Here is a 26,034-nt window from a genome sequence, read left to right as displayed (position 1 = left end):
ATAATACTGGGTCTCATATTAATTTTTGTTCCAAAAGATGCATTAGAGCTGATTGTCCGGCTAGGTCTTATTTTTGGGGAAGCACGGTAGGATTGGGAATGAGAAGTCTCTAATTATCTTTATATTGGGTTAAACTCAAATACTATCTCTTTGAACAGAAATAAGTATTTATCAATGTTTATATGCGTTTAAATGCCAATATAAATATGCATTCATGCACATATAGAAGTGTGCTGTCTTGGATAGCCTAAAAAGATTTATAGTCATGTCCATATAAACTAGTCTGAAAATCCAGGAGCCTGCCAGACTGGTTGCACCTTTGAATAAGTACAGCTGTTAAAATCTTTAGCCCACATGCTACATTTGCTTTTCCATCCCTGATGGCTGACTCTTTGGGCTGGTTCGTGCAGTGTTTATAATTGTAGAACTTTAATTTGCTTGCTTTTGTCCTGTTTTTGTCCTCTTTTTCTGGGGAGTTCCTTTCCCTTGTCACTTCTGCTTTAGTATCCATGGCTCGGTCTTTTTTAATACTTAACCAATCAAGCTCATCTAAATGAGAATACATGTGGCCAAAATGCCCAAGAAGTGTGTGGAATTTTTGCTTTTTGTTTTCCTGCTGTTTTGTTGTTTGTTTGTTTGTTTGTTTGTTTTGGTACTAGCACAGCTCCCATAAATCAGGCAACTTAGCATCTTTATAGAAGGAGGCCATACAAATGGCACTATACAAACATTTACATTTTGGAGGTAATGGCTTGCTGGTTCTCACCCAGGTTATTAAATCACCAGAGAATTCCACATACTGTCAGTAGAAACAAAACTTGGTACGCTATATTCAGAGAAGTTTCAATAGAAACTCAAGGATATTGATTACGAGTATGTAGGGCTGGAAATAAAAGAAAAATCAACAAATAGAACTTAATAAGTATGGGGATTTTCTTGTTTCATTCAAGAAAAGTCCAGAGCACACAATCTAGAACAGCTCCATGATGCCATCAGGAAACCAATTTCATTGCATCTTTCTCTGCCATTGTCTTTCTTTCTCATTGCTATAAAATGGCTGCTACCCCAAGCATCAGGTCTACGACTAGGCAGGAAAGAGAAGTACAAAGGAGTAAAATTCCAAAGGGACCATGTTAACCAAATCAATCAAGCTTTCCCAGAGGTCCCATCTGGCCACTTCTAGTTAGGTATCATTGCCAGGACTCTAACACGTGGCCTTCCTAGACCAATTGCTGAAAGAGAGCTAGGGAGAAAAGGTATTATGGATGGCAGGCAGTTCAGTGATACCACCATACTCAGACAACCTCGCTAATGATCCAGGCCATTGAAACTAGGGTTCCAATTAAAGGAAATCGGTAGAGTATGTCACTTACTATAATGTCTGCCGTGGTGTGGCATCTCTTGAGAGACTCAAGGACTTTCCAGGAGATGACACTGGGGGCATCCTATCCTCTCAGCTGGCAAGGAGAGAGAACAATCTAATATAGATGTTCCTCACTTGAGAAAATATATAATATAGTAACAAGATTTGATCTTTGCAAATAATCATTAAATTTTTCTTAAGTAGGAAAACTTTCCCAAATGTTTTCAAAATACACTTTATTTTTAAAAAATTTTGTACACCATTTTCCTGGAGTAAATCTATTGCATAAAGCAAGATAAACCTGTGCTTTAAAAAAGTTTATCTCACCTTTGAGGCGTGGTATAAAATCTTGGTAACTCAGTCACATAATTATTTACCCTCATCAGTGCAGCTTTTCTTGAATCTTCAAAAACGTGTTCCACCTGAGCTAAGAACTTATCTTTACAAGTTCTGTCTTGTTGACTGGGAATGTGGAAGAACGTTTTCTTAGTCCTGAAACTGACATTGCATACCAGTGATTGACACATGATGGGAGGTAGCATAATATTATATCTAAGAACACGATAATCACCAAAACCAATGAGGAAACAGTACACATTGCTATGTACTCTACACTCAAAGATAAGTGATTGAGAGCAATCATTTGCAGAAGGCATCTGACTAACCTCATACACCCATACATAGAATGTTTGACCATATGATCAGCTACTATGAAATGACCCCCACAACTGGGATTGTGCATACTTGGGAACCACCTGTGACTACATCGGTTGTACCTGCCTTATCTTCAGCTCCAGGCCCTGCCTGGCCTTATCTAAAACCTGTGCCACTCACTCAAGCTCCTACTTTGATTTTATCAGTGAGCAATCTTTATAAATCACAAATAAAAGCATATTGATTTCATTCATTTAAACTCTTCAGTGGCTTCCCATCTGCTCTTAGGATTAAAAGAAAACTGTTTAACATGGCCTACAAGAGCCCTCTTGATCTTGCTTCCACCTACTTCTTGGACACTCAGCTCAATATTCTCTAACACACTCTTCAAATTGAAGGTCAAATACACTCAGTTTCTTACATCTGCCTTTCTTGTTTGTGCCTTCTTCCTCTTTTCTGACTCTTGCTGTTCCCACGACCCTACTCATGTTGTCTAAATCTAGGTTAGAGCGCATCCTTATTTTATTGGAGTATTTCCTTATTATCTGTACCCCCAGTTTTCCGTGTAGTTGTCTGTTATCCCCCCAAAGACATTAAAATCTCTAGGATTCAGGGGATGTGACTGTTAACTCTCCTCAATGCCTTGTACATAATTAGCGCTTAATAAATATTCATTGAATAGCAATATGAAAAAATGAATGAATCACAATTCTTACTCTCACACCAGATAAACTCTTAGTTTTGTACCATAAGGCAAAAGGCTTTGCAAAATTTTATCAATTAGGCGGTAAATAAATATCTTTGATGTCTGGTATTAGACTAAACTATCATCCTCAGAGCAGTTCCTGAAAAATTATATCTTTCACCTGAAGTACCTTATGAAGAAAAGTAAATATGTTATCCTTAGGTTTCAGTTTTTTTGTTTAAAAGGGCAAGGAATCTTAATTTAAAATTTTTGTTAAGTTCTCACATAAGAAAAAGCTTTAGAAGTTTATTGAGACATGGGCTTACCTTCTGATCATGGTACTGGGTCAACTCATTAAATATATCTTGTCTGTTGTTAACACAGAATATAAGAGATTGTCTACCACTTTTCCTTTCCTTTAGTTTTCCTTTCTTGTCACAGTCTTTCTTTGCTAGTTGTAATGCACTGATTGTTGTTTTTTCTTAAATGTGATATTAGCCAGAAGTGTTCTATTTGATTGTATAAGATATAATTTAATTTGATATGCATTACAGTTGTGTTATCTTTGAGTTAGGAAGTCGAAGAATCCAGAGGGATAGTGGTGGCTGAAGATAATGAAACTAAACAATCATGATGCTCTTGAAATAGATCTAGCTCAAGTCTAAAAGTCTTCTAAGAATCGTAACTCGGTGCAGTTTTAGGGTTACTCCTTGTTCTTACTTAGTCTGTCCAGGTTGCTATAACAAAATACAACAGACTGAGAAGCTTAAGTAACAGGAATTTTTCTCACAGTCCCAGAGACTGGGAAGTTCAAGATCAAGATGACAGCAGACCCTAGATGTCTGCCTTCTCTCTTTAACCTTTCATGGAGCTTTCTTGGGCCTCTTTTATAAACTAGTTCCATTCAGTAGGGCTCCACCATCATGACCTAATCAATCATCCAAAGGCCCCACATCCTAATGCTGTCACAAGGGAGATTAGGATTTCAACATGTATTTTGAGGGCTATACAAGCATTCAGACCATAGTAGTACTCTAGATCCAGAAAGTCTGAGAGGTGGGAATCTCCAGTCTTAACAAGCATCCCGGGAGCTTCTCAAATGGATCATACTGAGAAACACTTACGGTTAGCTGGTGAAAGTCCTTAGCTAGAAAATGTAAACTGTTCATACATGTTAGAGGACCAGCATCTCTGAGTCCTCTTAAACTCTTTCCGTAGCACCAGTGAACAAGTTAGAAGATTGGAGAAAATTGGCATCTAATCTCCCACCACCACCTACCCATAAACTTCAAGAAGGCCTCCGGAAAGCCACTGAGGAGGCAAAATTAAGATACTGTAAGTCTTTGGAGTTTAAAGAAACAGCAATACCTTATCTTTGAAGTGCTTATGTTTCTATTTTATGATGACTTCCCAAAATTGGATCACGTTATAGTGTATATAGTGTTATTACTTGGTTGGAAATTTAAAACTTCACCTTACCTCACTTAAGGCCTGGAGTAAAAGGCCCTTTTTTTTTTTTAATGGAAATAGATAGTTGCTACAGTATATTTTTTTAAAAATTCACTTAGTTCATTTTTTTAAAAGGCATTTTATTCATTTTTATTTGCTTTTCTAAAGTTTTGATTTCCATCATACCATTAGGCATTGTTTCTTAATAGTACATTTAGGGAAATATATATTAAAAAGTCACTTGTGTCCTACACCTCCCTGCTGACTCAGAAAGAAAACTGAAATCCTATTTCCTGCCCTGATCAGGAATTACCTTTTTTTTTTCAGCTTACAACTAAAACAAGTTTGCCAGTGAGACAGAATTTATGTATTTGTAGAAAATCAAATTCTGTCTGTAATTGGGGAGTAGTCTGGCAATTTCTTGAAGAATCAGCTTTTGCTTTGTATATTCAGGTTTGAGTTTGCAAGAAAAAAATCCTAAAAGAACATACCTTTTTAAAAAAAAACAAAAACACACACACACTTTTATTTATTTTAACTCTGTTTTTCCAGGACCCATGAGCCCCAAGTCAAGTAGTTTCAATCTAGTTGTGGAGGGCGCAGCTCACAGTGGCCCATGTGGGGATTGAACCGGCAACATTGCTGTAATGAGCACTGCACTCCAACCAACTGAGCTAACTGGCCGCCCCAAGAATACACCTTCTTTATGAAGAAAGATAAAATAAATTTATCTGTAGGGTCAAGCTACTTTAGACCAGTTTTAATTTAAAGCTCTACTGTTGTACCTCTTAGTCTCCTGTTTAGGGACTAAATTCACAAGAGGTGGTATCAGACACTCAGAAGTTCTGGGATTTCTTTGTAACTCAGATTTATAATTATGATTATCCTCTAAATAAAAATTTGGTTACTTATATAAACCTTTTTGTATCGTAGTCCAGATACTTTCATGTTCATTTTTCCTGGATGATATTTATGACTGTAGATTTAACTGTTAACATGAAAAGGTCCTGAAAGGAGCAGAAGTATTACTCAAATACACACTTAGCTCAAAAGTATCTCAGTATCCTGGATGTTCCAAAGATAAAATTGGAGGAATCTGGTAAATTTAAACATTGAAGATAGTTCTTGCCCTGGCTGTTTCTCTCTGCCTTAAGTTTTCCCCAGAATACTGCACTCCCTCACTTCAAGTCTTTTCTTCTCAAAGGGCCTGCCCTGGGCACCCTATTTTAAATTGTGAACTGCCCCTCATGCCACATCTTATTTTCCCTTTACACTGCTGTACCTTTTCTTCTTCCCATAGTATTTGTCATCGTCTAACATACCATATTAGCTATTTATTTTCTTACTTATTGTCTGTCTCCAGACTTGTAACCTCCATGAAAGCAAGCTTTTTTTGTTTTGTTCACTGATGTATTCCTAGAGCCTAGACCATGCTTGCCACGCAGTAGGGGCTCAATTAATACTTTCTAATGAAGGAGTTACGACTAGAGTTAGAAAAGAATATAGGAAGTTAATTGTCTATGCAGCTATTTTTGCTGTCAAAATGTACAACTTTTCTTCTTTGGGGTGTCTGTGGAGACTAGACGTAAGATAAGTTTTCAGTAACCATATACCATATAAATTACAGTGAATGTATGACATAAATTTCTGGATTCAGTTAATTAACCCCCCAAAATTCATCAATTTAACAAGAAAAAAACAATCATTATTTTGGTGTTATTCAGTAAACCTCTGCTTCTGTGATACTAGGTTGGTGCAAAAATTATTGCAGTTTTTGCAATTATTTTTAACCTTTTAAACCGCAATTACTTTTGCACCAACCTAGTATCATACACAGTTGTGGGTAAGGGTTCTTGACCACAATGCCCAGGATGGTCAAGCAAGGCTGCTTTTGCCCATACTATACCCATGCTGCATCTTTAACGAGAATTTTGGAGACTGATGCATCATCTCACGATGGACCTAGGCAAAGAGTTTATAACTGGGAGAAAGATTAAACTCTAAAGTAGAGATTAGATTTTTGGCATCACATGCCTAAAACTTTCCCTATTGGAGCTATTTCGTTCTGAGAACCGCCACACAGCTTTCATCCCTTGAGTGCTCAGACAAGTGCAGCTCTAGCTCAGCTGAAAGGCTGGGTTTAGCTCTTACTGCCCACTTCTCTGCCCTAAGCAGCCACTAGGAGCCAAATGAGGATGTTAATGAAAAGAAGAACCACCCAAAGGCCTTTCATAATTTCAGCCCCCTTTGATTTGTGCATAGATTCGTTGGGAAGTCCCTTTTCAAGTAAAGATCTAGGGGTGTCATGGACTCAAGGCAGGACTAGAAGTTGAAAACCAATTACTTTAGGATCATTAGCTCTTGTCGCCCAAAGTGAAAGGTGTACTTCGGGTCAAATCGCTGGTGAATATTTGCTCGTGGTCAGTCAGGTTCATTCAATGGCAGGTGTGTGGAATTGAGGACAGCTTCTTAAACAGTAGCTGGTTAGGAATAATCAGATAATGCCATATCTGTCCTGCAGATTCCCTTGAATGTCTGCTGACATCAAAGAAATGATGCCACTTTTATAAATCTGGGTTAGATCAGACCTTCGTCTTGTGGCCAGGTTTGCTTTTCACCTCACCTCCAAGACAGAGCAGCAACCTCACAATACCCTACTGTTATCTCCACTCATGTGGCTGCATGGCCAACCTGCTCTCAGCTCAGACTTGCTGCAACAACCAGTTTTGATTTTAAAAATACTATAAATTGCAAAAAGAATGAGCAGTGTACAACATTAATGTCATGACATTCCATGGGTCTTTTAACTGCAGCATAAATCAGTCAAATAGTTAAATTTAATTTCTTTCTTTACTGCTTCCCTAGTAATTAAATGACTATAAAAGGGACCTTTTTTTCTTCCCACCATAAATAAGTCAGAAAAAAGGAGTATCTACCTATAACATTTTTATTTTTGTTATTTTATTTTAGAAATGTCTAATTTGGAAGGCTTACTTATAGCTTTTTTTTTTTTCTTTTACTATTCCTAAACATGCTGCTTTTAGGTGGACCAGTACTTTTCATCTCAGTTCAAGGTAACTGTGTGTGCTTGCTGTCTAAGAAACGAATGTCCTGCGTCCTGTCTAAGAATTTTTTTAAGAATGAAGTGTTCAGGTTATTGTTTCACAATGTCACTTCACTCATAGTCAAGCTAAGATACCTAAATGACTGGTTTTTATAAATGCTCTTGATTACTAACAAACATGGATAATGCTATTTTGCTTCTTTATTGCTTGTTAAAGTACTCACAAAAGACTAGTATTAAATTCACAAGCGTTCTGGTAGCATACGAGTATATACCTTTAGAATGACTAAATAGGACTTGAAACATCTGGCTATAAAGACCCAACTAGCCTGATCTTTACATTTGATTCTTACAATGCTATTTTTTTCTGATAATAAGCCATAGCATTAGGTACCATGTATTAAGTACTTATGTGTAAGATGCTTCCAATTTCGGTATTTTAATGATTTACAAGAAGCCTGAGAAGTAGGTGTTATTTTCCCAGGTTTTTTGAAAACACTGAGGCAGATAAAATGTACAGTAATTTACTCAAGATCCCAGATTCTTAGACATTTAGTCTACTTTTTCACTGTTGTATTGCAGTGATTATCTTGCTTTACCATATTTAAGGTTTTTGGCTTTTTAGACAGATTCCATGAAGGGGAACTGCAGGATGAAAAGATATAAATTGTTTTTCCAAGAGATATATCATTTTACCTTCCCACCAAAATATGAGTCACTGTATCCTCACCTGGATCAGGTATTATCAGTTTCCTCTTTGCCTATTGGTAAACATCAAATAGTATCTGAGAGCTACCTTTGATTATAGTATAATAATCCTAATCAAATAAATGTTTTCTTTTTCATCAAAATATTAGTATATTATTTTTGGCTTTATACTGACTTCAGATTAATTAAGCTTGGCTCTTCACAGAATCTGTCTGGAAATGTATCAGTGAATCTCAGCGATTGCATCGATTGCAGATGAGGGTACAGCTATTAGTTAGAAAGTGAGGCCACAATAGTGCTGGTCTCACTTTATACCTGTGTATTCTGTCTTTTGTTCACTTTATGCAAACAATTTACATGGAGAAAGTAATACGTTGGTCTCTAGCCAGCAAAAACTAAAGAAATTGGATATTGCTTCTTAACATTCCTGAGTACTGCTTCATACAGTATGCTATTGCAGAAGCAGCATACACTGGTAGAAACAGAATCCTATTTCCAAAGAGAGGTTTTAAAAAGCCAATTTAGATTAATTTGTAGGATTCTTTCAGCTTCTGAGGGGACGAGTAAGCTAAAATAAAATAAAATATAATTCTTACTGATTAGACTTAGAGTCAAGTGGGTTTCAAGTATAGATTCATAGATAACCGTTGGTTATCATACTTAGTCTCTCGGTAACATATTTTTTTCTTTTCCCTTCAAGCATTTCCAAAACACAAGATTTAAAAAATATCCAATATGTCATTTATCTATTCCTGTGTCAGGAGCCGACTTTAAGGTATGAGGCCTTAGACACACAACGTTGAGGAAGACACTGTTCTTACCCTTTAGGATTACAATCCTGAAAACATATGTGTGAAATATGCAAAGGGTAAATGGAAGGAAAGGGTAATCAACTTGACCTAGAATCAGTCAGGGAGTATCTTCACAGATAAACAAAATGACAAGGATAGGTGGGAAGGGCATTCAGGTGACAAGAAGGACATATTTAAAGGCAAGGTGAGACAAAGGAGTGTGATGTCTTTTGAAAAATCACAATATGGCTGTGGCCTACGATGGTCCAGGTGAAGTTATAAAACATGATTCCAGAGTAGATATAGGTAAAATCATTTGAATCATGTGAAAATACTTGGACATAGTCTGAGAGACAATGTCAAATCTGTTAAACTTCCTATAGAGCCTATAACCCACCTATGACATTAACGATATTCCTATTTAAATAATGTGTGATTTAATGTTTATATTTCCTTATATATAGTCTTGTGCATGTGTCCTCAACAATTTTTCAACACGAGATTTTAGGATCTGAAAGCAGAAACAGCGCATGTCCTTTTGGGCAGCTAGAACTACAAAATACATCAGACTAACTGGGAAGACACAAAGCCAGAAAATTGTGTAACATGCCAAAGACCTTCCAGTGTGTCCTACCATTTAGTGAATCAGGGAATATGGCTTTCAGCATACAAAGAGGTAGGCAAATATCAGATGAGAAAAGAATTTGTCAGCTTCCAGCATGCAGTAACTTTTGGGAAAGTATTCTCTGCAGACTTGGACTTCTTAAGGACACTGTTTTTTAGTTTATCTTCTTCAAGTTATGTCTCCCTATTAAAATAAATAGCCTTATGAATATGACATAAAGAAAGGAATACTTTTTTGAAGAAGTGGTAGATTTCAAGTATAAGTGATTGTTTACGTGTTTAAATGTCAGAAAGAATGATGATGGAATGTGAGAGGGAGCTGGTAAAAGTGATGATAAAAATCACTACTGTTGAAAGGCCCAACTGAGAGATAGTATAACATCCTAGATAAGAGTAGAATGTAGTGGCTAACCACACAGGGTCTGACAGGACACTAGACTGCTTGGATTTTTATTCCCGTACTGTCACTTAAATCAGTGGGTTCTTATACAAGTTACTTGACCTTCTTTCTTCGTTTCATTGTCTGCAAGATGGTGAACTCTTGGAACTAGAAATGAGACAATAATATGTCAAGTACTTGGAACACTAAGAACAGTATCTGGAATAATGTAAGTGCTCAGTTTCAAACGAACTTTGAGCAAATTCAAACACACTTGTGCATTCCACGCCAACCTCCAGCCAGTGACTGCTGAGGAACAGTAAGTTCCTGTACCAGACATTTATAGAGAGAGCTACAACCGGTGGATGCTCAATAAGCCCTTTGAAATTTATAGCATGTAGGCATCTGGAATGTCACAAATTGGTTCAAACATGCTTCCCTGAAGGACGCATCTTGAATAAACACATGTCAAATCGCTTATTTTTTACTTTTTTTTTTCTTTTGGTGGGAAACCTTTCTGTGTAAGCATAGTTATGTAAAGAATATTCTTACTCTGAAGTCTTGTTGCTTAGTAAACTCGCTCTTGACAAATAAGACAAGTAGAAAAAAGAATAGTAAACACAGAGGCTCAGGTTTGCTATACAGAGCAGTTGCTGTCTGTTGACATAGGATGTGCATGCTCTCATGAGTGATCTAAGGACACAGTCCCTCTTAAGGCACCTTCCCAAGGGGAATGCTCTTTGGAACATGGGAAGACACATCAACCTTCTACCTTTCACAGAAACCATGAGTCACATACACGTTCGTCTCTCCTTAAGCATTTTTACTTCCTTCTGAAACTGTCAGATGGAAGAAAAGGTTGCTGTGGCAGTGCTATTTTGAGAATGTCTTTTCTCAGAACCCATGCCTAATAAATCCCAGCTATACCTTAGTCTTGGCTCAGGATTCACCTGACACATAAGTGAAGAAGAAATCACTCTTGTCTCACAATCTAGTAGTAAAAGGAAACTTTTAGAAATAAAACAAATTCCCCTTTAACTCTCTGAAGAAATGGGACTTGTGTTCTTAAATTCTATGTTTTTTGATAGATCTCAAGATTTTTCTAGTAAACGTTTTTGTCCCCAAGGACTTTTTATCATGTTTCCTGGCTTTGAACCTGTGAATGAAGGAAAAAAAACAGCAAAGTATAGGTCTCTGTGGAAAAGGATGTAAACAGATATAAAGACAAAAGTCTCCTAACCGGGCTTTGGATACTACCTGGCAGATTTCATGCTGGTTCCCTGTAGAAACTGATGACACGCACATAGTAGACAGTGGCTTCCTGTTTAGTTCATTCAGCTTTGTACACAGTCCTTCCAGGACAAGCAGTGCCTCCCAACATAGCAAAGTATAAGGGAGGAAAGGCCTGAGAGTAGCTAATAGTAATTTGTTCTGAGATTTAGAAAACAGTACAATTGCTTTTGTTCGTTGCAATTGGCATCCTTTATCATCTGAGAGCACCCATTTTTCTTATATAATTCTGAGCTAGCTACAAAATAGAGTTAGTCCTACTCTTAATTTTAAAATCTTTTGTCATAGAAGCCTTTATTATAGAAGCCTTTAAATCGTCATGCCTTGACGATTTAGAAGAGATGGAGTAAGAACACACAAGATCAATATGAGTTGTAAGTTCTGATAATCTAATGTAGTTTTACAACATCATCCCATCGTCCAGGTCCAAGTCAGGACTGGCTTTCATGGACTTAGCATACACTATGGGATTGGTTACTAGAGGGATGACTGGAAATAACTGAAATTCTACTTCAAGAAGAATTTGAACGCTGTGTGTGTTAGGGGGGCGAGTGGTGTTTTGGCAGTGACTATCCCTCATTCCAGGTTATTTCTTTCTCTTGCCTAGACAGATGGTAAAATGCAATCTGGATGACATTTATGGCAAGGGAAGCTTTGCGACAGATACACAGTTTGTAAGAACGTATTACTCTGAACTTCACAGGGCAGCTGAGCTGTGGTTCCATTGCAGGCAGAAGTGAGCCTAATTCTAGAATAGTGAAGAGAAAAATAGATCCGAATTGGTTGTTTTGTTTAGTTTATAATTTTAAACAGAACTGCTGATTTGAAACAATAACCTTACTCTACTTACGCTGTGCTTGGAATTTGCTCAAAGCAATTCAGCTTGAATATACGTATCTGAAGAGTAAGTGACGTCATCCCATCCAGTGAACCTGTTTTTTGAGGCTGTATCACATTACTACACTCTCTTTAGTTTTCCAGTTTCTCTTTTCTTAATCTCTTTCTTTATATTTCTCTTGGTCGGGGTTTCTAAACCCTGGCACTGTTGACATTGGGGCCAGATAATTTTTTGTTGTGGAGAGTTGTTCTGTGCAGCATTCAGGGCCTCTACACACTAGGTACTAATAGCCAACCTTCCTCCAGTTGTGAAAACCAAAAATGTCTCCCGACATTGCCAAATAGCCTGGAAGGAGCAAAATCATAGCCCCCATTGAGAACCACTGGTACAGATTAAAAGAAAAGAGATCCACAGACTGAGTCCTGGGGACTCTATTGTTGTAAAAGAGTACAGAATGGCAATTTCAAATTTGTGACAATCAGGATAAACTGACTGCGTATTAATAATTTCTAATTAACTATATTTTACTAGAAATTCTAAGCTTTGGTGCCTGTGGCAAGGTATGTAATAAGTAAGGTATATGACAATGTATGGTATATAACATGATAAGTAAGGTATATGTTGTATGTTACTAATAAGAGTTCAGGTACTGATATTTGTGAGTTTGGGCAATCCATAACAGTGTGAATCAGCCACTTGCATTCTAAAATGCTTTCTTGAGTTGGAGGGAAGAGGCTGGCTTTGGATCTAGCAAAACGAGAATAGAGATGAAAGGTTTGCCATCTGTAGGGAATTCCTCTGTGTGTTGCAGTAGAAAAATGGCTTTAGACTTTACTATTACTCAGGTTGATCCATGTAGTAAGATGAGTATCAGCTCCCCCAAAGAGGTTCATGTTTGAATACCTGGACTTTGTGAATAGTTACATTGCAAAAGAGACTCTGCACATGTGACTAGGTTAAGGAATTTGTGCTGAGAGATTATTCTGGAATATCTGGGAGGGCCCAGGGTCAACACATGGGCCTTAAAACTGGAGAAACTTTCCAGGCTGTGCTACTGGATTATCCATTGAGCCTGATGTAATTATACGGGTCCTTAAAAGGGAGGCAAGAGGATCAGAGTCAGAGAAGGTGGTGTGAGGACACAAGCAGAGTTAGAAAAGGCAATAGGACCATGGAAACAAAGGGTGGAACAATGCAGTTTGAAGATGGAGAAAGACGCCAATGCAGGCAGCCTTTAGATGCTGGAAAAGGCAAGTAAACAGATTTCGCCTAGAGTCTCAAGAAAGAATGCAGTCCTGAGAACACCTTGATTGTAGCCCCGTGAGACTCATTTTAGAATTCTGACCTCCAAAACTGTAAGATGATAAATTCATGTTGTTTTAAGCTACTAAGTTTGTGGGAATTTGTTACAGCAGCAATAGGAAAATGTCACAATCCAATTCATAAGGCATGTTTTCCTCATTACCAGAATTCTCAACACTAGTGTCTGCAGGCCTTACTTTCTTATGCCACTGACTGAGCATTCAGAAATTGAAAGAGCAATGGGAATACCCTAATCAAAGTCTTGCCACATTATTATTTTCAAAAGCAAAATGAAATTGATAGTCCTTTCTTGGTCTCATGCGTGAAACAATGTCTGTCATTTTCACTGCCCTGCTAATAATATTTCTTCTTGTCATTGCTAGTTTTTATGCAGATTTGATTTTGGGGACACAAAAATTATCCATGAGCTATACCATGAAATAATCATCACTGCTGAGATGGTTTCTCCCTAATCCAGAAATAACATTTGGGGCATATTTTCTCATTGCTTCCCCTACCCCCTTTCAACATTTATATCCAGGGGAAAGTTAGTGCAGTATATTTAATCACCCAGTAGTTAAAATGAAAACATGTAATTTTTTCCTTGATAGTATTTTCTAGCTTCTTTACAGTTGTCTGAAGCAATGAGTATAAACTAAAACTCTTTATAAATATAAGGAAATGGATCATTTTTCAGTTCAAACCTTAAGCTCTTGAGTAGAGAGAGAGAAAAAAATCTCAGATTTGGATATGTTTATGCTTGTTTATACAGTTGTTGGTGCAGCTGTCATTTTCATTTAAACCTGGGAAAATTCTCTGTCTGAATTAGACTTAATCTTATAAATCTGAAATCCGGTTTTCATTCCATTGTGGATAATCATTTGCTCTTCATAGTGTTTTTATGGTTTCAGTCTCCAGTTTTCAGGTAAATCTTCTGGTCTCAGATAAAGCTCCTGGTTTCAGTCTCCAGTTCTCAGATAAATCTATTATCTATAGAACATTCAGTGCTTCTTCAGAGTATGAAGACAAACAGGAAACAGATTGTTAATGTTTGACTCTGATTTTTATTTTTATATTTTAAAAATATTTTGTATTTTATAAAATGTTTTATATTTCTATGGTCAGCAGGCCATTAGAGTGGATGACAAGATTTTATTTTTTAAAGCTTGCAACCTTGACACAAGCCCATAATTATATGCTATACAACTTCTGGTCTGAGAAAATTTCATATTCAGGGGGAAAAAAATCACTAACATCTCATTTACATTATGTAATAGATTTTAATACTATAAGAGGTAGAGTTTAACCTGGTGAGGGTGGGGGCAGGTCAATCATATGCTCTTATTTAATAAGAGCCATTTCAGACTAATAGTATGCTTTCTGTGTTATTATTATTGTATTTTAAAATAACCTTAGGCGAGCATTTCTTCATTGAAAAGTCAGATGAAAGCTTTCTTTTTATTCAGACAAAGGGCATTTCTTTAAGGGAATTAGCACATCAAAATTGCTGATGAAACCATTTTCTGGGTTGTATTTCTGCATGCTGTCTCTCCTATTGAGAACTTACTGTTTTTTAAATGGCCACTAGAGTTTCATGTTTTACTAGTATTGGTAGCTGGTGTATATTATATAAGATGGTTACTTGGAAATTCTAACTTGAAGTGACATTCAGTACCAGATAATCAGAATGAGAACATTGAGAGTAATGCTCTCAAACAAAACAAACTATAGGTTATTTTGCAATAAAGAGCTCATTATTAGTTTGCTTTGAGATGGGAGGAGATTATTCTAATAAGATCATTGATACACTTTTGGCTACATTTTTATTTGGAGGTGGTGGTAAGCTTTACTTTCTAAGGAGATAAACTGTTACCTTCATCAAAGAAAGAATAGAATTTAATTTTTTCTTTGATTTAGTATCCGCTAAGATCTTTGATTCTAGCTTTGAAACTAATTACTCCTGATGAGTTTTATAAAACCATGTCTTCTAAAACAAAGAAAATATAGTCTTGTATCTCTCTAAGATACAATATCTTAGGGAACAAAATGGACATTTACTCTACATGACAAGTTAGGACATTGAATTCAGGATATATCAGCTTCACTGAAATAACTCCATCATTAGCCCGGCAATTTGCTATGCTTTTCTCAGAATAAGAGAATATCATTCTTTTTTTAAAAATGTATTTTTAATTACAACTGACATACAGTATTACTAGTTTCAAGTGTACGACAAAGTCATTTGGCCTTTATCTACCTTACAAAGTGGTCACCATATTCATTCTTAAGGGAATGAAACTTATAGGTGGTCACATCTGATCATCCCTGTGAAGCATAACAGCAGTTCATTAAAGAAGCTTCTTTAGTTCACACATGCACTTCAGTAACTCATGTAGCTGAAGATGCTGCCGATGTGGGTGGCGGGAATATGCCAGAGTGTATTGACTTAGAGATGTATCATCAAACTTCAGCCACATCTGCCCGCTAGACTAGAAATAATTAAGGCCAAGTTTTTTATGAGCAGATCGTTTTTTATTCTGTCCCCTCCCAGCTCTAAGACTTGTAGTGCTCTTTAGCAGTTCTGGCTTAAACCAGCAGTTCTCCATTATTTTTCTGGGGGGCCACTAGCGGAAACTCCTCCCCTTTCTTCTCTTACCCAAGGTACATAATGATACACGCATGATTCAATCTATTCTTGTTTATTTAAAAAGAAGGAAAGAAAAGAAAATTAAGCCATGAATTTCAGTACTGCAATTGTTAGTGGTAATGCATAAGTGGGCACATACCTCACAACTTACTGCAACCTTGAGGTGAAGATGTAACTGAATGAAAGCTCATACTGCTCACTGAAGGACAGCCAATAAGTGGAGTGACAAGGAGTTGGGGCAAGAAAAGTGACTTCATTTGGAAAGCCAGGAGACCGAGAAGATGGCTGACTATAGAGAACCACATTGAGAAAGTAGAGAATTCAGGCTTCTTTTATGTCAGGGTAAGGGGAAATGGGAGGGGTTGAAGGGTCAGGAGCTGACTGATGACCACAGACATCTGGACACCAGCAAGGGTCCAAGGGGTGTGGTGTAACTTATTTGCTTTTGGTCAGCAAACTCTGGTTGCCATGGTCCCAGTCACAATGTTTTTACAAACCTTTGATAAACAATCATTATTTTTCTATATACCTTCCTTATCTACTTGGAGAGGTTGTTTCAGTAATTCCTAGGCTACAGGTTAGATTCCTTTAATGATTAGCATATCTATGCAAGACTAAGCAGAAGTTGCTAACTGACATATTATGGGAGCTGGACAGGCTCGAGTAAGATGGAGTCAGAAAGACTGATTATTTTACTCTAATACAAAGATACAGTCCTAACTCTGCAGCAGCACAGTTTTTAGAGCTCCACACAATTTGACTTTAACCTACATTTCCAAAGTGACTTTCTGCCATTCCCAACACAAAGTGTATCTGATACACTTTTGACTTAACTCATGCCTAATGCTGCTGCCTCTTTCTACCCCAGATTCACTTGACTCTGCCCTTTCATCCAAAACCTGAATAATTTACCCCAAAGCCCCCCACAGAGCATTTTCTCATGACGATAATCTCCTTCCTCAGAATTTTTATCAAACATTATTAACTATAATACACACTTTTTCTGTTTAGATTAGCAGAGGTAGACTTTACTCTTACATAGAGATTGGCTAATTGTTATTATTCAATGGCATACCAACCACACTGCAAATGAAAATGATAAAATTCATTAAATTTTGAATGGATTGATGGATGCCACATTTTTTATCAGCTGTTGATAATATGTAAGAAAACAATGATAATTAATTGGTATCTTGCCAATTTATTAAACAGATGGCATTTGTATGGGGTGGTGTGTGTGTTTAACATTTTGAAAGTATTTTCTCCAAAGATCCTTTTTACAGTTGTGAAAAGAAAGCCAACAAGAAAACAGAATTTATCAAGATTTTTTAAAAGGTGACAAGAGGAAAAATTATATGGTGAAAGATAAATACACACAACAGATCTGTTCTAAAAGGAGTATACCCTCCTGGAAACGGACAGATACGTAGCCAATATACTGAATGTACTAAATGTAACTCTACTTTGATCATGGCCTACTTCAATAATAGAAAAAACCAAATTGTAAAATAATGGTTTTCATGCCTTTTTAAAAAAATAAATAAGGAGAACCTATGATTTTTAAATTAGCATCTGAGGGGAAAGCAGAATAAGAAAGAGGTATTTGCAACTCAAACAAGCCCATAAATCACATATTATTTGGTTTTCTGGGTCAAACATAACAGATTAGAATAATACCATATACTGTAGTCATGGCTTTGTCTTGCAGTTATAAAGTGGTCATTTATATCAATTATGGCTATATTTTCATTATTATTCATGAAATTAGTCTTTGTCAGAATTTCTGGGCACAGAGTTAGTTTTCAGTTATAATTTCCTTGTGAATAAAAACTGCTGGAAAATTCCCATTGTTTTGTGTGGGTTTTTTTAATGACTTTTTTTTTTTTTAAAGATTTATTGGGGAACAGTGTGTTTCTCCAGAGCCCATCAGCTTCAAGTCGTTGGCCTTTAATCTAGTAGTGGAGGGTGCAGATCACCTTCAAGTCCAGTGCCATTTTCAGTCTTTGGTTGCAGGGGACGCAGCCCACCATCCCATGCGGGAATTGAACTGGCAACCTTGTTGAGAGCTCGCGCTCTAACCAACTGAGCCATCCGGCTGCCCCTCCAGAAGGCGAGCGGCAGCTTGTTGTCTTCAATCTAGTAAATTCCCATTGTTTTTAAAATAGAAAACTGCCTTTGTGAAATCTTGGGGGTCTTGAAGTCTCAAGAATGACAGAATCCAGCTCTGGCTAGAAAGAACTCCAACAACACAACTTCAGGATCCCTTTCAAGAAAACATTCCTTTATATTCTTATCAGATTGTAACCACCATAGACATCCACTGAATGTATTGTTGGCAAAAAGCAATGTGTATTTCCTTCAGTCTCTGAGTCTCCAATTTATTTGTGGCCTTCACATTACTTTCAGAACCTTGAACTTTTTCCTGCCTGGAATCAGCAACTGAACTAAAGGAGAAATCTTAAAAGAGATGTGGCCTCACCAATTAGCAGTTTTTCTCAGCTTCAGACTTTTAAGCTCGGAACATGAAAACTTTCTATACGCTGAGTAGATATCAGCCAAAGTATGAGATGCTTTTAAGTCTCTTTTTCTTCTCTCCTTCACAGCTTAATTTTCACTTTCATAACTCGTTGTACCTTACACATGTACAGTAGCTGTAAAACAAGGTCACTTAGACATAAAGGAGCTCACGCCATCTCCCCAAGATGTTCATTAGCAATTATCCTGTGTTGAAATGCTACCCACGTGAAAGTTTCGCCATTCTCAAATAAACTTGTTTGATTCTTAAAGGCGTACAGGTCTGCTGGCAGAGATCTTGATGTGAGTATTAAAAAGACTAAAGCTTGGTACTGGTTTCAAGGGGATCCCAGGAGTCAGGGGGGTGGGAAACATTTGAATGTATGCAAACTCTTTGAGAGTGTTATTTGATTGGATAATAAATATACATATTGACCAGCTACTCTGGTAAGAATAGAAAAAACAACACTTAGGGATGTTTTGGAACAAGTTATGATAGAGAACTCCAAATCTCTAAGGATAAAGGATAAAGCCATTATTTGTTTTTATTAATTATGGACTAATTTCTATTATTCATATTGATGACAGAAATGGAAGGAGGGGAAGGGTAAATACAAGCACAACAGCTCAAAGCACATCAGTATTTCATTTGGACTGTCTTTATTTGGTTGGTTACCCTATAGCTACAGAATCACCATCCTGAGAAGTATTTATAAAGCACCTACAGTTAAGGGTTGTGCTATATGATGTACATTTAAGATTTATTAAACAAGAAGAGTCCATACCATTTAGAAATTGCTGGTTACGAAAAAATGTAGTGTTAACATACCCAGCTACCAGAATAGGAAGCATTACTGGATCACCATTGAGACATTAGGGAAGTCATTTATCTACGTTAAATAGTAAGTGGGCTAGCAGCAAGGCATTATTCATCCTGACTAAAATTGAACCTTTACCAAAAAGATGCCAGGACGGGAAGGCAGTTTTAATTCACTTAACCCAGTTTGCTAAAGAAAATCTTATCTTCTAAGCACAATGGAAAAATCATAATACATTCAACTATAAATAATACATTTTGATTACTCAGTTGAGGATGTAAGAGTTAATACTTGCGTAAGATGATTCTCTCTTTTAGAAAAAACTTAATTCTAAATTAACCCAAAGCATTATTTGAATTTTAGGACAGTAGATTTATATAGTATACAGTGAGCAACACTTTTATTACAGCATTTATACTGAAACAAATATCAATTCACATTTTTGACTGCCTGTGACCCAGATATAGCCTAGACAATTAATTTATGTTTACCTACCTCGTTGATCATAGCCATGACAATTTTTGGTAGTTTTGATCAACATGCAGCATGCAGCTCTGTGACCATGAGCAAACAATGTCATTAGCACTTCCTGCCCCCAATTCTCTACTATAGAACAAGAAAATTGGGTTCCGTCTCTCAGGACCCTTGCAATTCTCAAATTCTGCATGTCTCTATTGTTACATTAGTGCTATGGTCGTTCTCATTCTAGAACTGAAGAAATTAAAGAAAAAAAAATACAGAGGGAAGATTTTTATTATTTTCTAGGTTCTCTGAGGCACATTATTTTTCCTTCATGGCTATAGTGATAGGATCATATAAAGACATCCATTTAATTTGTTTCACAATTGCAAGTAACAGTCAATCTAACTGTAACCAAAACCTGAAGTAGATTGAACAAGCAAGGGAAAGAATGACAACTAACTATAAGGAAAAGTTTTCCGTGGTACCGGTATATATAGTTAATTTTTTCTCCAGGAGATGAAGGGGGTTTGGATCAAAGTATTCTATGCCCAGAAAATGTGATATTTGAAGCATGAAGGTGTGGAGATTCCCCTTGCTCTTTTCACAGTTAAACAATGTGTACTACACAGTTACACAATGACAATGGAATTCAGTGGGCGGGCTTAAGGAATTTTTGTAAGATAACCCATCAGGTACACCCTTTCTCCCCCATCCCCAAAAGCTCACCACAAGATGGCAGAGAGACCTGGGGCTACTTAACCTCTAAACCTGGTTCCTTAGCCTTAAAATGAAGATGTGCTTTACCTGCAGTAAGGATGATTGGAGAATTAAATGATAAAGATTTTAAGCACTATTTCTACCCATAGGAATGACTCCCTAAGTCATACTACTATGAATATTGTCACTTATCATTACCTTTATAATTTAGAAAGGAATATATACTATTTAATATTACTATTCCCTGCATTAAATCAATAGAATTTTGGATTTCTTTAGTGAGTCCTTGCTTATATGAGTTTAAACACTGATAGTGATTCTGACTCTAAAAGTAATTTAGTACTGTACTCTTGCAAAATTCAAAGAAGTAAAGCAGTAAACGTGTATAACCAAAAGTTTTCTTCTTGAAATCTTCAATAGTTAAGTCACTTTTTTTTTTGTCTCACTTTTTCTCTTCTCTTGTTTTTTATTTTTATTCTTTACCTTTTAATTATTTCTCTCCTCTCTTTAAAGTATAGAAATGGTCTCTTTCTGGAGGAAGAAAATGGATCACGCTTTTTGTGAATATTTTATTCCTTAGTTCTTAATGTGTTACTGGGATTGTACAACTGTTCATTCACTCCGTGTTTGCTGAGCACCCATGTTCACAGGTGCATAATTATTTTCTCCTGTCAGAATATTCAATATGACAAGACCGTGATCATTCAACACATATTTAATAAGCACTTCTGTGTACCACGTCTTGTGTTTCCAAGGGAAGAGTTTGCAAACCTCAGTGGAAGTGATTTCTGGAATCACTTGCTGTATTTGGTGTTCACTAAGTAGGTCACTTGAATTCATTGAAGTAGTAGTGTTGATCGTGTAAACAGTAAGATCCTTCATGAGTCAGAAATACACGTCCGTGGTTAGGGGAAAAATATGAAGCGTTTTACAAACAATGATCTTAGGCTAATGCATTTTGCTATTTGTACTATGTCTTATAACTTTCTCAACCCTTTTAGTTTTAATCTAATTGAGTGGAGTATACCCATTTTAAGGGAAGCATTGCTTTTTCAGGAAGTATACTCAGATACATATTTAAATTATTTACAAGTCCTCTGTTACTTTTTTATGGAATCGTAGTCTATAGAAGGTTTTTGTGCTTGTTCTTTTTGGCGTTATCAATACTATTGTACTCTTCTTGGCACAGTAATAAGCCAGCGGGACCTGGAGATTCTATTTGATATTTTACCCATTTCCTACTAAGAGTCCCACCTAAATTTGACCACCAAAAAGAGAGAATAATGAGCTCTGTGTTCCACCATCCCTTTTGTTAATCTTTTTTTATCTCTCCACCCTTAACATTGTTTTGCTTCTGTTTGTTTCCTGGGGAATTGTAAAGCAAATCCAAGACATATAATTTCACCTGTAAATAAAACACTTTGAAAATTATGACTTACAACTTTCTGATTTATTTAAAATGTCTTTTTCCAATAAGGATCCAAAAAAGCTCTACATATTATATTTGATTCTTAGGTCTCTCAAGTCACTTTTACTCTAGAACAGTCCCAAATTTTGATTCCATGCTACTGATTTGTTGAAGAAATAAGTTTAGTTGTCCTACAGAATGTCCCACGGTTTGGATGTATCCCTTGTATTTCCCATAAACAGGTAGTAAAATCAGATGTTTGATTAGATTCAAGCTCGAAGTTTTAAGCAATTGTACTTTCAATGGTTCTGTGTTCTTCCTTAAGGGAGAGTTCAACATGCCATGTTGCCAAGTGGACTAAACCTCATGAAGGGAGCACATTGCCAAGAAAATATTTTCAGTGCTTACAAAGAAGAGTCTGTTATAAAAGTTGAGAATAATAAATAAACGTAAATTTCTAATGGATAAAAATAAATTACTGAAATTTTTTTTTCATAAGATTTTGTTTTTTTATTTGTTCATAGGAAGAAATCTTTCCTGTTTTCTGCTCTGTATGCTGCCTTTATCTTTGGTGGTCGGCACCTAATGAACAAACGGGCGAAGTTTGAACTGAGGAAGCCTTTAGTGCTCTGGTCTCTGACCCTCGCAGTCTTCAGGTAGGTTTTTTTCCACTTTCCTAGTAAAATCCATCCACTTCATCAGACTTGGCCGATTTTTGGTTATTGAACAGATTGACGATATAAATAAAGCCATGTCTAGAGAGAAAGCCTTCATTGTAACCAAATTTGCCATACTATCCTCAATCTTTTGTTTTGAGAGCTCTCAGGCTATCTCCTTTCTTGTCCAAACTGCTCATGTAATAACCCAACTTATCCCTTAGGACTAGAAACAGTGCGTCAATTCCCTTATTTTTGTTGTCTTGATATACGAGTAGGTGAAGGTATAAATGAAAAGCCACACCAGTAAACTGTTGAAGTTTATGATGGAACATAGGATTTGAATGTGATGGGCATGCTGTTACTGACTAATTCTTAAGCAAAAAATGGCACTCAGACATATGGCCAGATACTGGATACATGTCTATATCAGTGTTATTAGACTAGAGAATGCTTTTGTTCTGCGTCCCCAAAGCACGCTCTACCCCATTGCTTGAACTGACTCACAAGGATGTGTTTATGCAGCCAGTTCTTACTTTGTATCTAGTAGAATTCATTATAGAGTCTGTCAGGGACCAGGCCTGGTCTCTCTAGGGGCATCTGCCAGCCAACATTCAGACTCCCTCCTGAAAACGTGAAGGAACATTGTGTAATATTTGGTGATCCAGGCAATCACAAGTCTAATTAGCACACAGCTGGTATCCAAACAGATGCCAGAATTTACCTGTTCTATTGGTGTTTGCTTGTCAAAACCAGCAAGTTTATAGTTAGGCTTGGATGGCAGGAGAAGCAGGTGTAGATGTACTACAAAATTAAAAACAAAAACAAAAAAACTATTCATTTTAATATTTATGAGTGTTCCTTTTTTTTTTTTTACATTACATATTAACTGTTCTACCACTAAGCAGAAATAGATGATATCATTAAAAGGCTCATTAGTCACTTAAGTCTTAATAACAATGATCAGGAAGAGGGTTTTCACAAACTCTGATGATCTGTATGTTTCCATTATGTTGGTTCCTGGCATCTAAACACTCATTTGCTTGCTCCTACAGAATATTCTCTATTTCGGTGCATTTTGTAAGGCACTGCATTTGAAGTACTCATGGTTGGGATCTATCACTAAAGACTTCTTCCATTTCAGTCTGTGTCAGGACATGATTCTCTAACACAAAGTAGCATTTTGATCTTCATTTACATTTAAGGTTCACAGAGAATGCCTCACTGAAAGGATTTTGATATTTGAGGAAAGAATTCTCTTCATCCTAATGATGCCTTTCAACATTTTACAGAGTTTTCAACATCCCCTGAGCCTTTGTCTTTTGTTTCTTTAAAACTTTAACACACATAAACAGAGAAAAGAGTATAAGGACCCCCATGCACCTTTAGCCCTGCTTAAATAATTAATCAACACTGGGTTAATATTCTTTCATCTGTATCCCTGCTAAATTCCCCCTTTCCCCCAAATTATTTGGAAATAATACAAGCTGACATATTCCTGAATGAAATAATACCATTTCTTTAAATACTAATTTTTAAAAACTGACCACAGTACCATCTCACCTAAATTAGTGATAATTCTTATTCTTAAGTGTTCAAATGTCTCCAGTTGTCTCATAAATGATTTTTTTCCACAATTTATTTTTTAAAAATCTGGATCAAAATAAAATCCACAATTTCTATTGGTTGATTTCTTTTAACTTGGAGGTTTCCACATTCCTCTCCCCACCCCCCACCCACCCCTCCCTTTTGCCCAAACTGGATTTTGCTGATTGCATTCTTCGATCCCCTGTATTCCTTATTCGGTGGTAGTTAGATCTAAAAGTTTGATTATATTCAGGCTTAACATTTGACAAGACTTTCTATAAATAGAAATTTGCCTTTATCAACTCTTCAGTTATCTTGAAATATATATAGTTATTACAGCAAAGGCATGATAAATGCTTGATTCTTTGGCCATATTTAGCCGTTTCACAAAATGATTTAATTACCTAGCATGTAAATAATAACCTTTTATTCTTAGGAGTTATTATGAACTCATGGATTTATACTTTAAGTGTCAATGATTTGGGGATGAATTTGGTTTCAGTATATTTTAGTACATTGCTATGATTCTTTTGGATACTAAATTATCCCATCTTTGGCCAGTGGGAATTTCTTCAAGTTGACTCCTGAATCCTTTTCACATGTACTGAGTAGTGTTCATAGCTTGATTCTGGGGTGAGGAGGGGAATGACAAGATGTTTCAGGCCAGCATATTATATATTTTTCATCCAGAATTAGAATCAGCCATTTCTCTAAGGAGTCCTAGTTCCTTTTAGAGAACTAGGGAGAGAGTATTTAGAAACCACTATGTGAGTATTAGGGGTAGTTGTTGGTGCTAAGTTAGTTCTTATTTCTAGGACTTTTAGAGGCCAAAAATAGAAAATTATTTTATTTTCTAAAGAAATATATCCAGAGTTGGTATTGATATTTCCAATTTATATTTATGGCCATAGAGTTTTTACTTGATTCACTTCTTATTTCTCCTTCCTCCCAAGCCAAAATCCAAGTTACCAGTGTCATTCAGTAATTACTCATTTTTATTCTACAATGTATATGCAATAGTCATTAACAATATTTTATATTTTGGGGGTTCACAAATTCCTGTTTCCTCTTCCATTTCCTTGATTCTGTTAGTTACTTTACTTCATTCTGAGCCATGTTTTTTATAAATTTTAAAAACCAGAACTATATAGATAAGTCTGAAAATGGACAGTCTAGGGTCTTGTAAAAATTAATCATAATATTCTAATCAGGAATTTGGAAAACATCAATAACGGAATTCTATTGTTGTGTTAAGTGAACATGGTTCCACGTTAGGAATAGTATATTGAGCTTCCTCTATGCTTACAGAATTCTGGTGGACAATGCATTGAATGGAAAAGACTAACTATTTTTTGTATAATGTTGATGTAAATTTTACTCCTAGACAAAAAACATCTATATGTTGTTCATTAATACATTCAAGTATTTGTAAAAATATCTAAAAAGATACTAGAAAAAAATATACTCAATTCTTACATCTATGGAAAGGCAGAGGAAACATGCTTTAATTGAATGCTTACTATTTACTAGAAAATAAAACAAAAATTCAGTGCTTCTAGAGCTTGGTTCTAGTGAACTGGCAATTTAGAAATAAAAAGGATTTAATTATTTTCTACAATATGTCATCTTCTTATTCAAAACAAATGAAGTAAATGTAATAATGTTGACAAATCTCAATTCTGGGTATTAGGTGTTTATTATTTGTGTTTTTCTGCATAAACCATTTTCTAAAATATACAGACATGCATACCTGATCTTATATGCAATTCTAGGGAATCTCAAGTGATAATCGCTATTTTTATTTTGGAACCCAAATATCTTTTGAATGAAGTTGATATAAAGAATCAAAAATAAGCTCTTCTCGCTTATTTTGGGGAATATTAATAAGAATTACCCTGTTTTGGTCGTATAGGATAACTTCATTATTAAAGGCTGTCTTTCTGTAGAAAATTTTGGATGGCTCTTACCTTACTATAATTCACAAATTTTCACATCCATCTGTAAATAGTGTTGACTATAGAAGTTTAGAAATTCCTTGCCCAGGAGATCAGGAGACATTCTTGTATTAGATGGTCTGC

The 26,034-nt window shown here is 36.1% G+C and overlaps 1 protein-coding gene across 4 annotated transcripts in view; it reads left to right on the top strand.

Annotated features, from left to right (window-relative positions):
* Positions 1 to 26,034, top strand: part of ELOVL6 (ELOVL fatty acid elongase 6) — a 120,644-nt gene that overhangs the window by 53,903 nt on the left and 40,707 nt on the right. For 3 of the 4 annotated variants that reach the window (XM_081064738.1, XM_081064739.1, XM_081064740.1), the window contains one exon: positions 22,238 to 22,369. In XM_081064738.1, coding sequence (XP_080920864.1) covers positions 22,238 to 22,369 — 132 coding nt within the window. Of the gene's footprint in view, positions 1 to 7,195; positions 7,226 to 22,237; positions 22,370 to 26,034 lie in introns of all 4 variants that reach the window. The other variant, XM_081064737.1, reaches the window with a different exon arrangement.

Source organism: Rhinolophus hipposideros, assembly GCF_964194185.1.
Source record: "Rhinolophus hipposideros genome assembly, chromosome: 1".
NCBI lineage: Eukaryota > Metazoa > Chordata > Mammalia > Chiroptera > Rhinolophidae > Rhinolophus > Rhinolophus hipposideros.
Note: the sequence above shows the minus strand (reverse complement) of the source record. Positions and strands in the feature narration are given on the sequence as shown.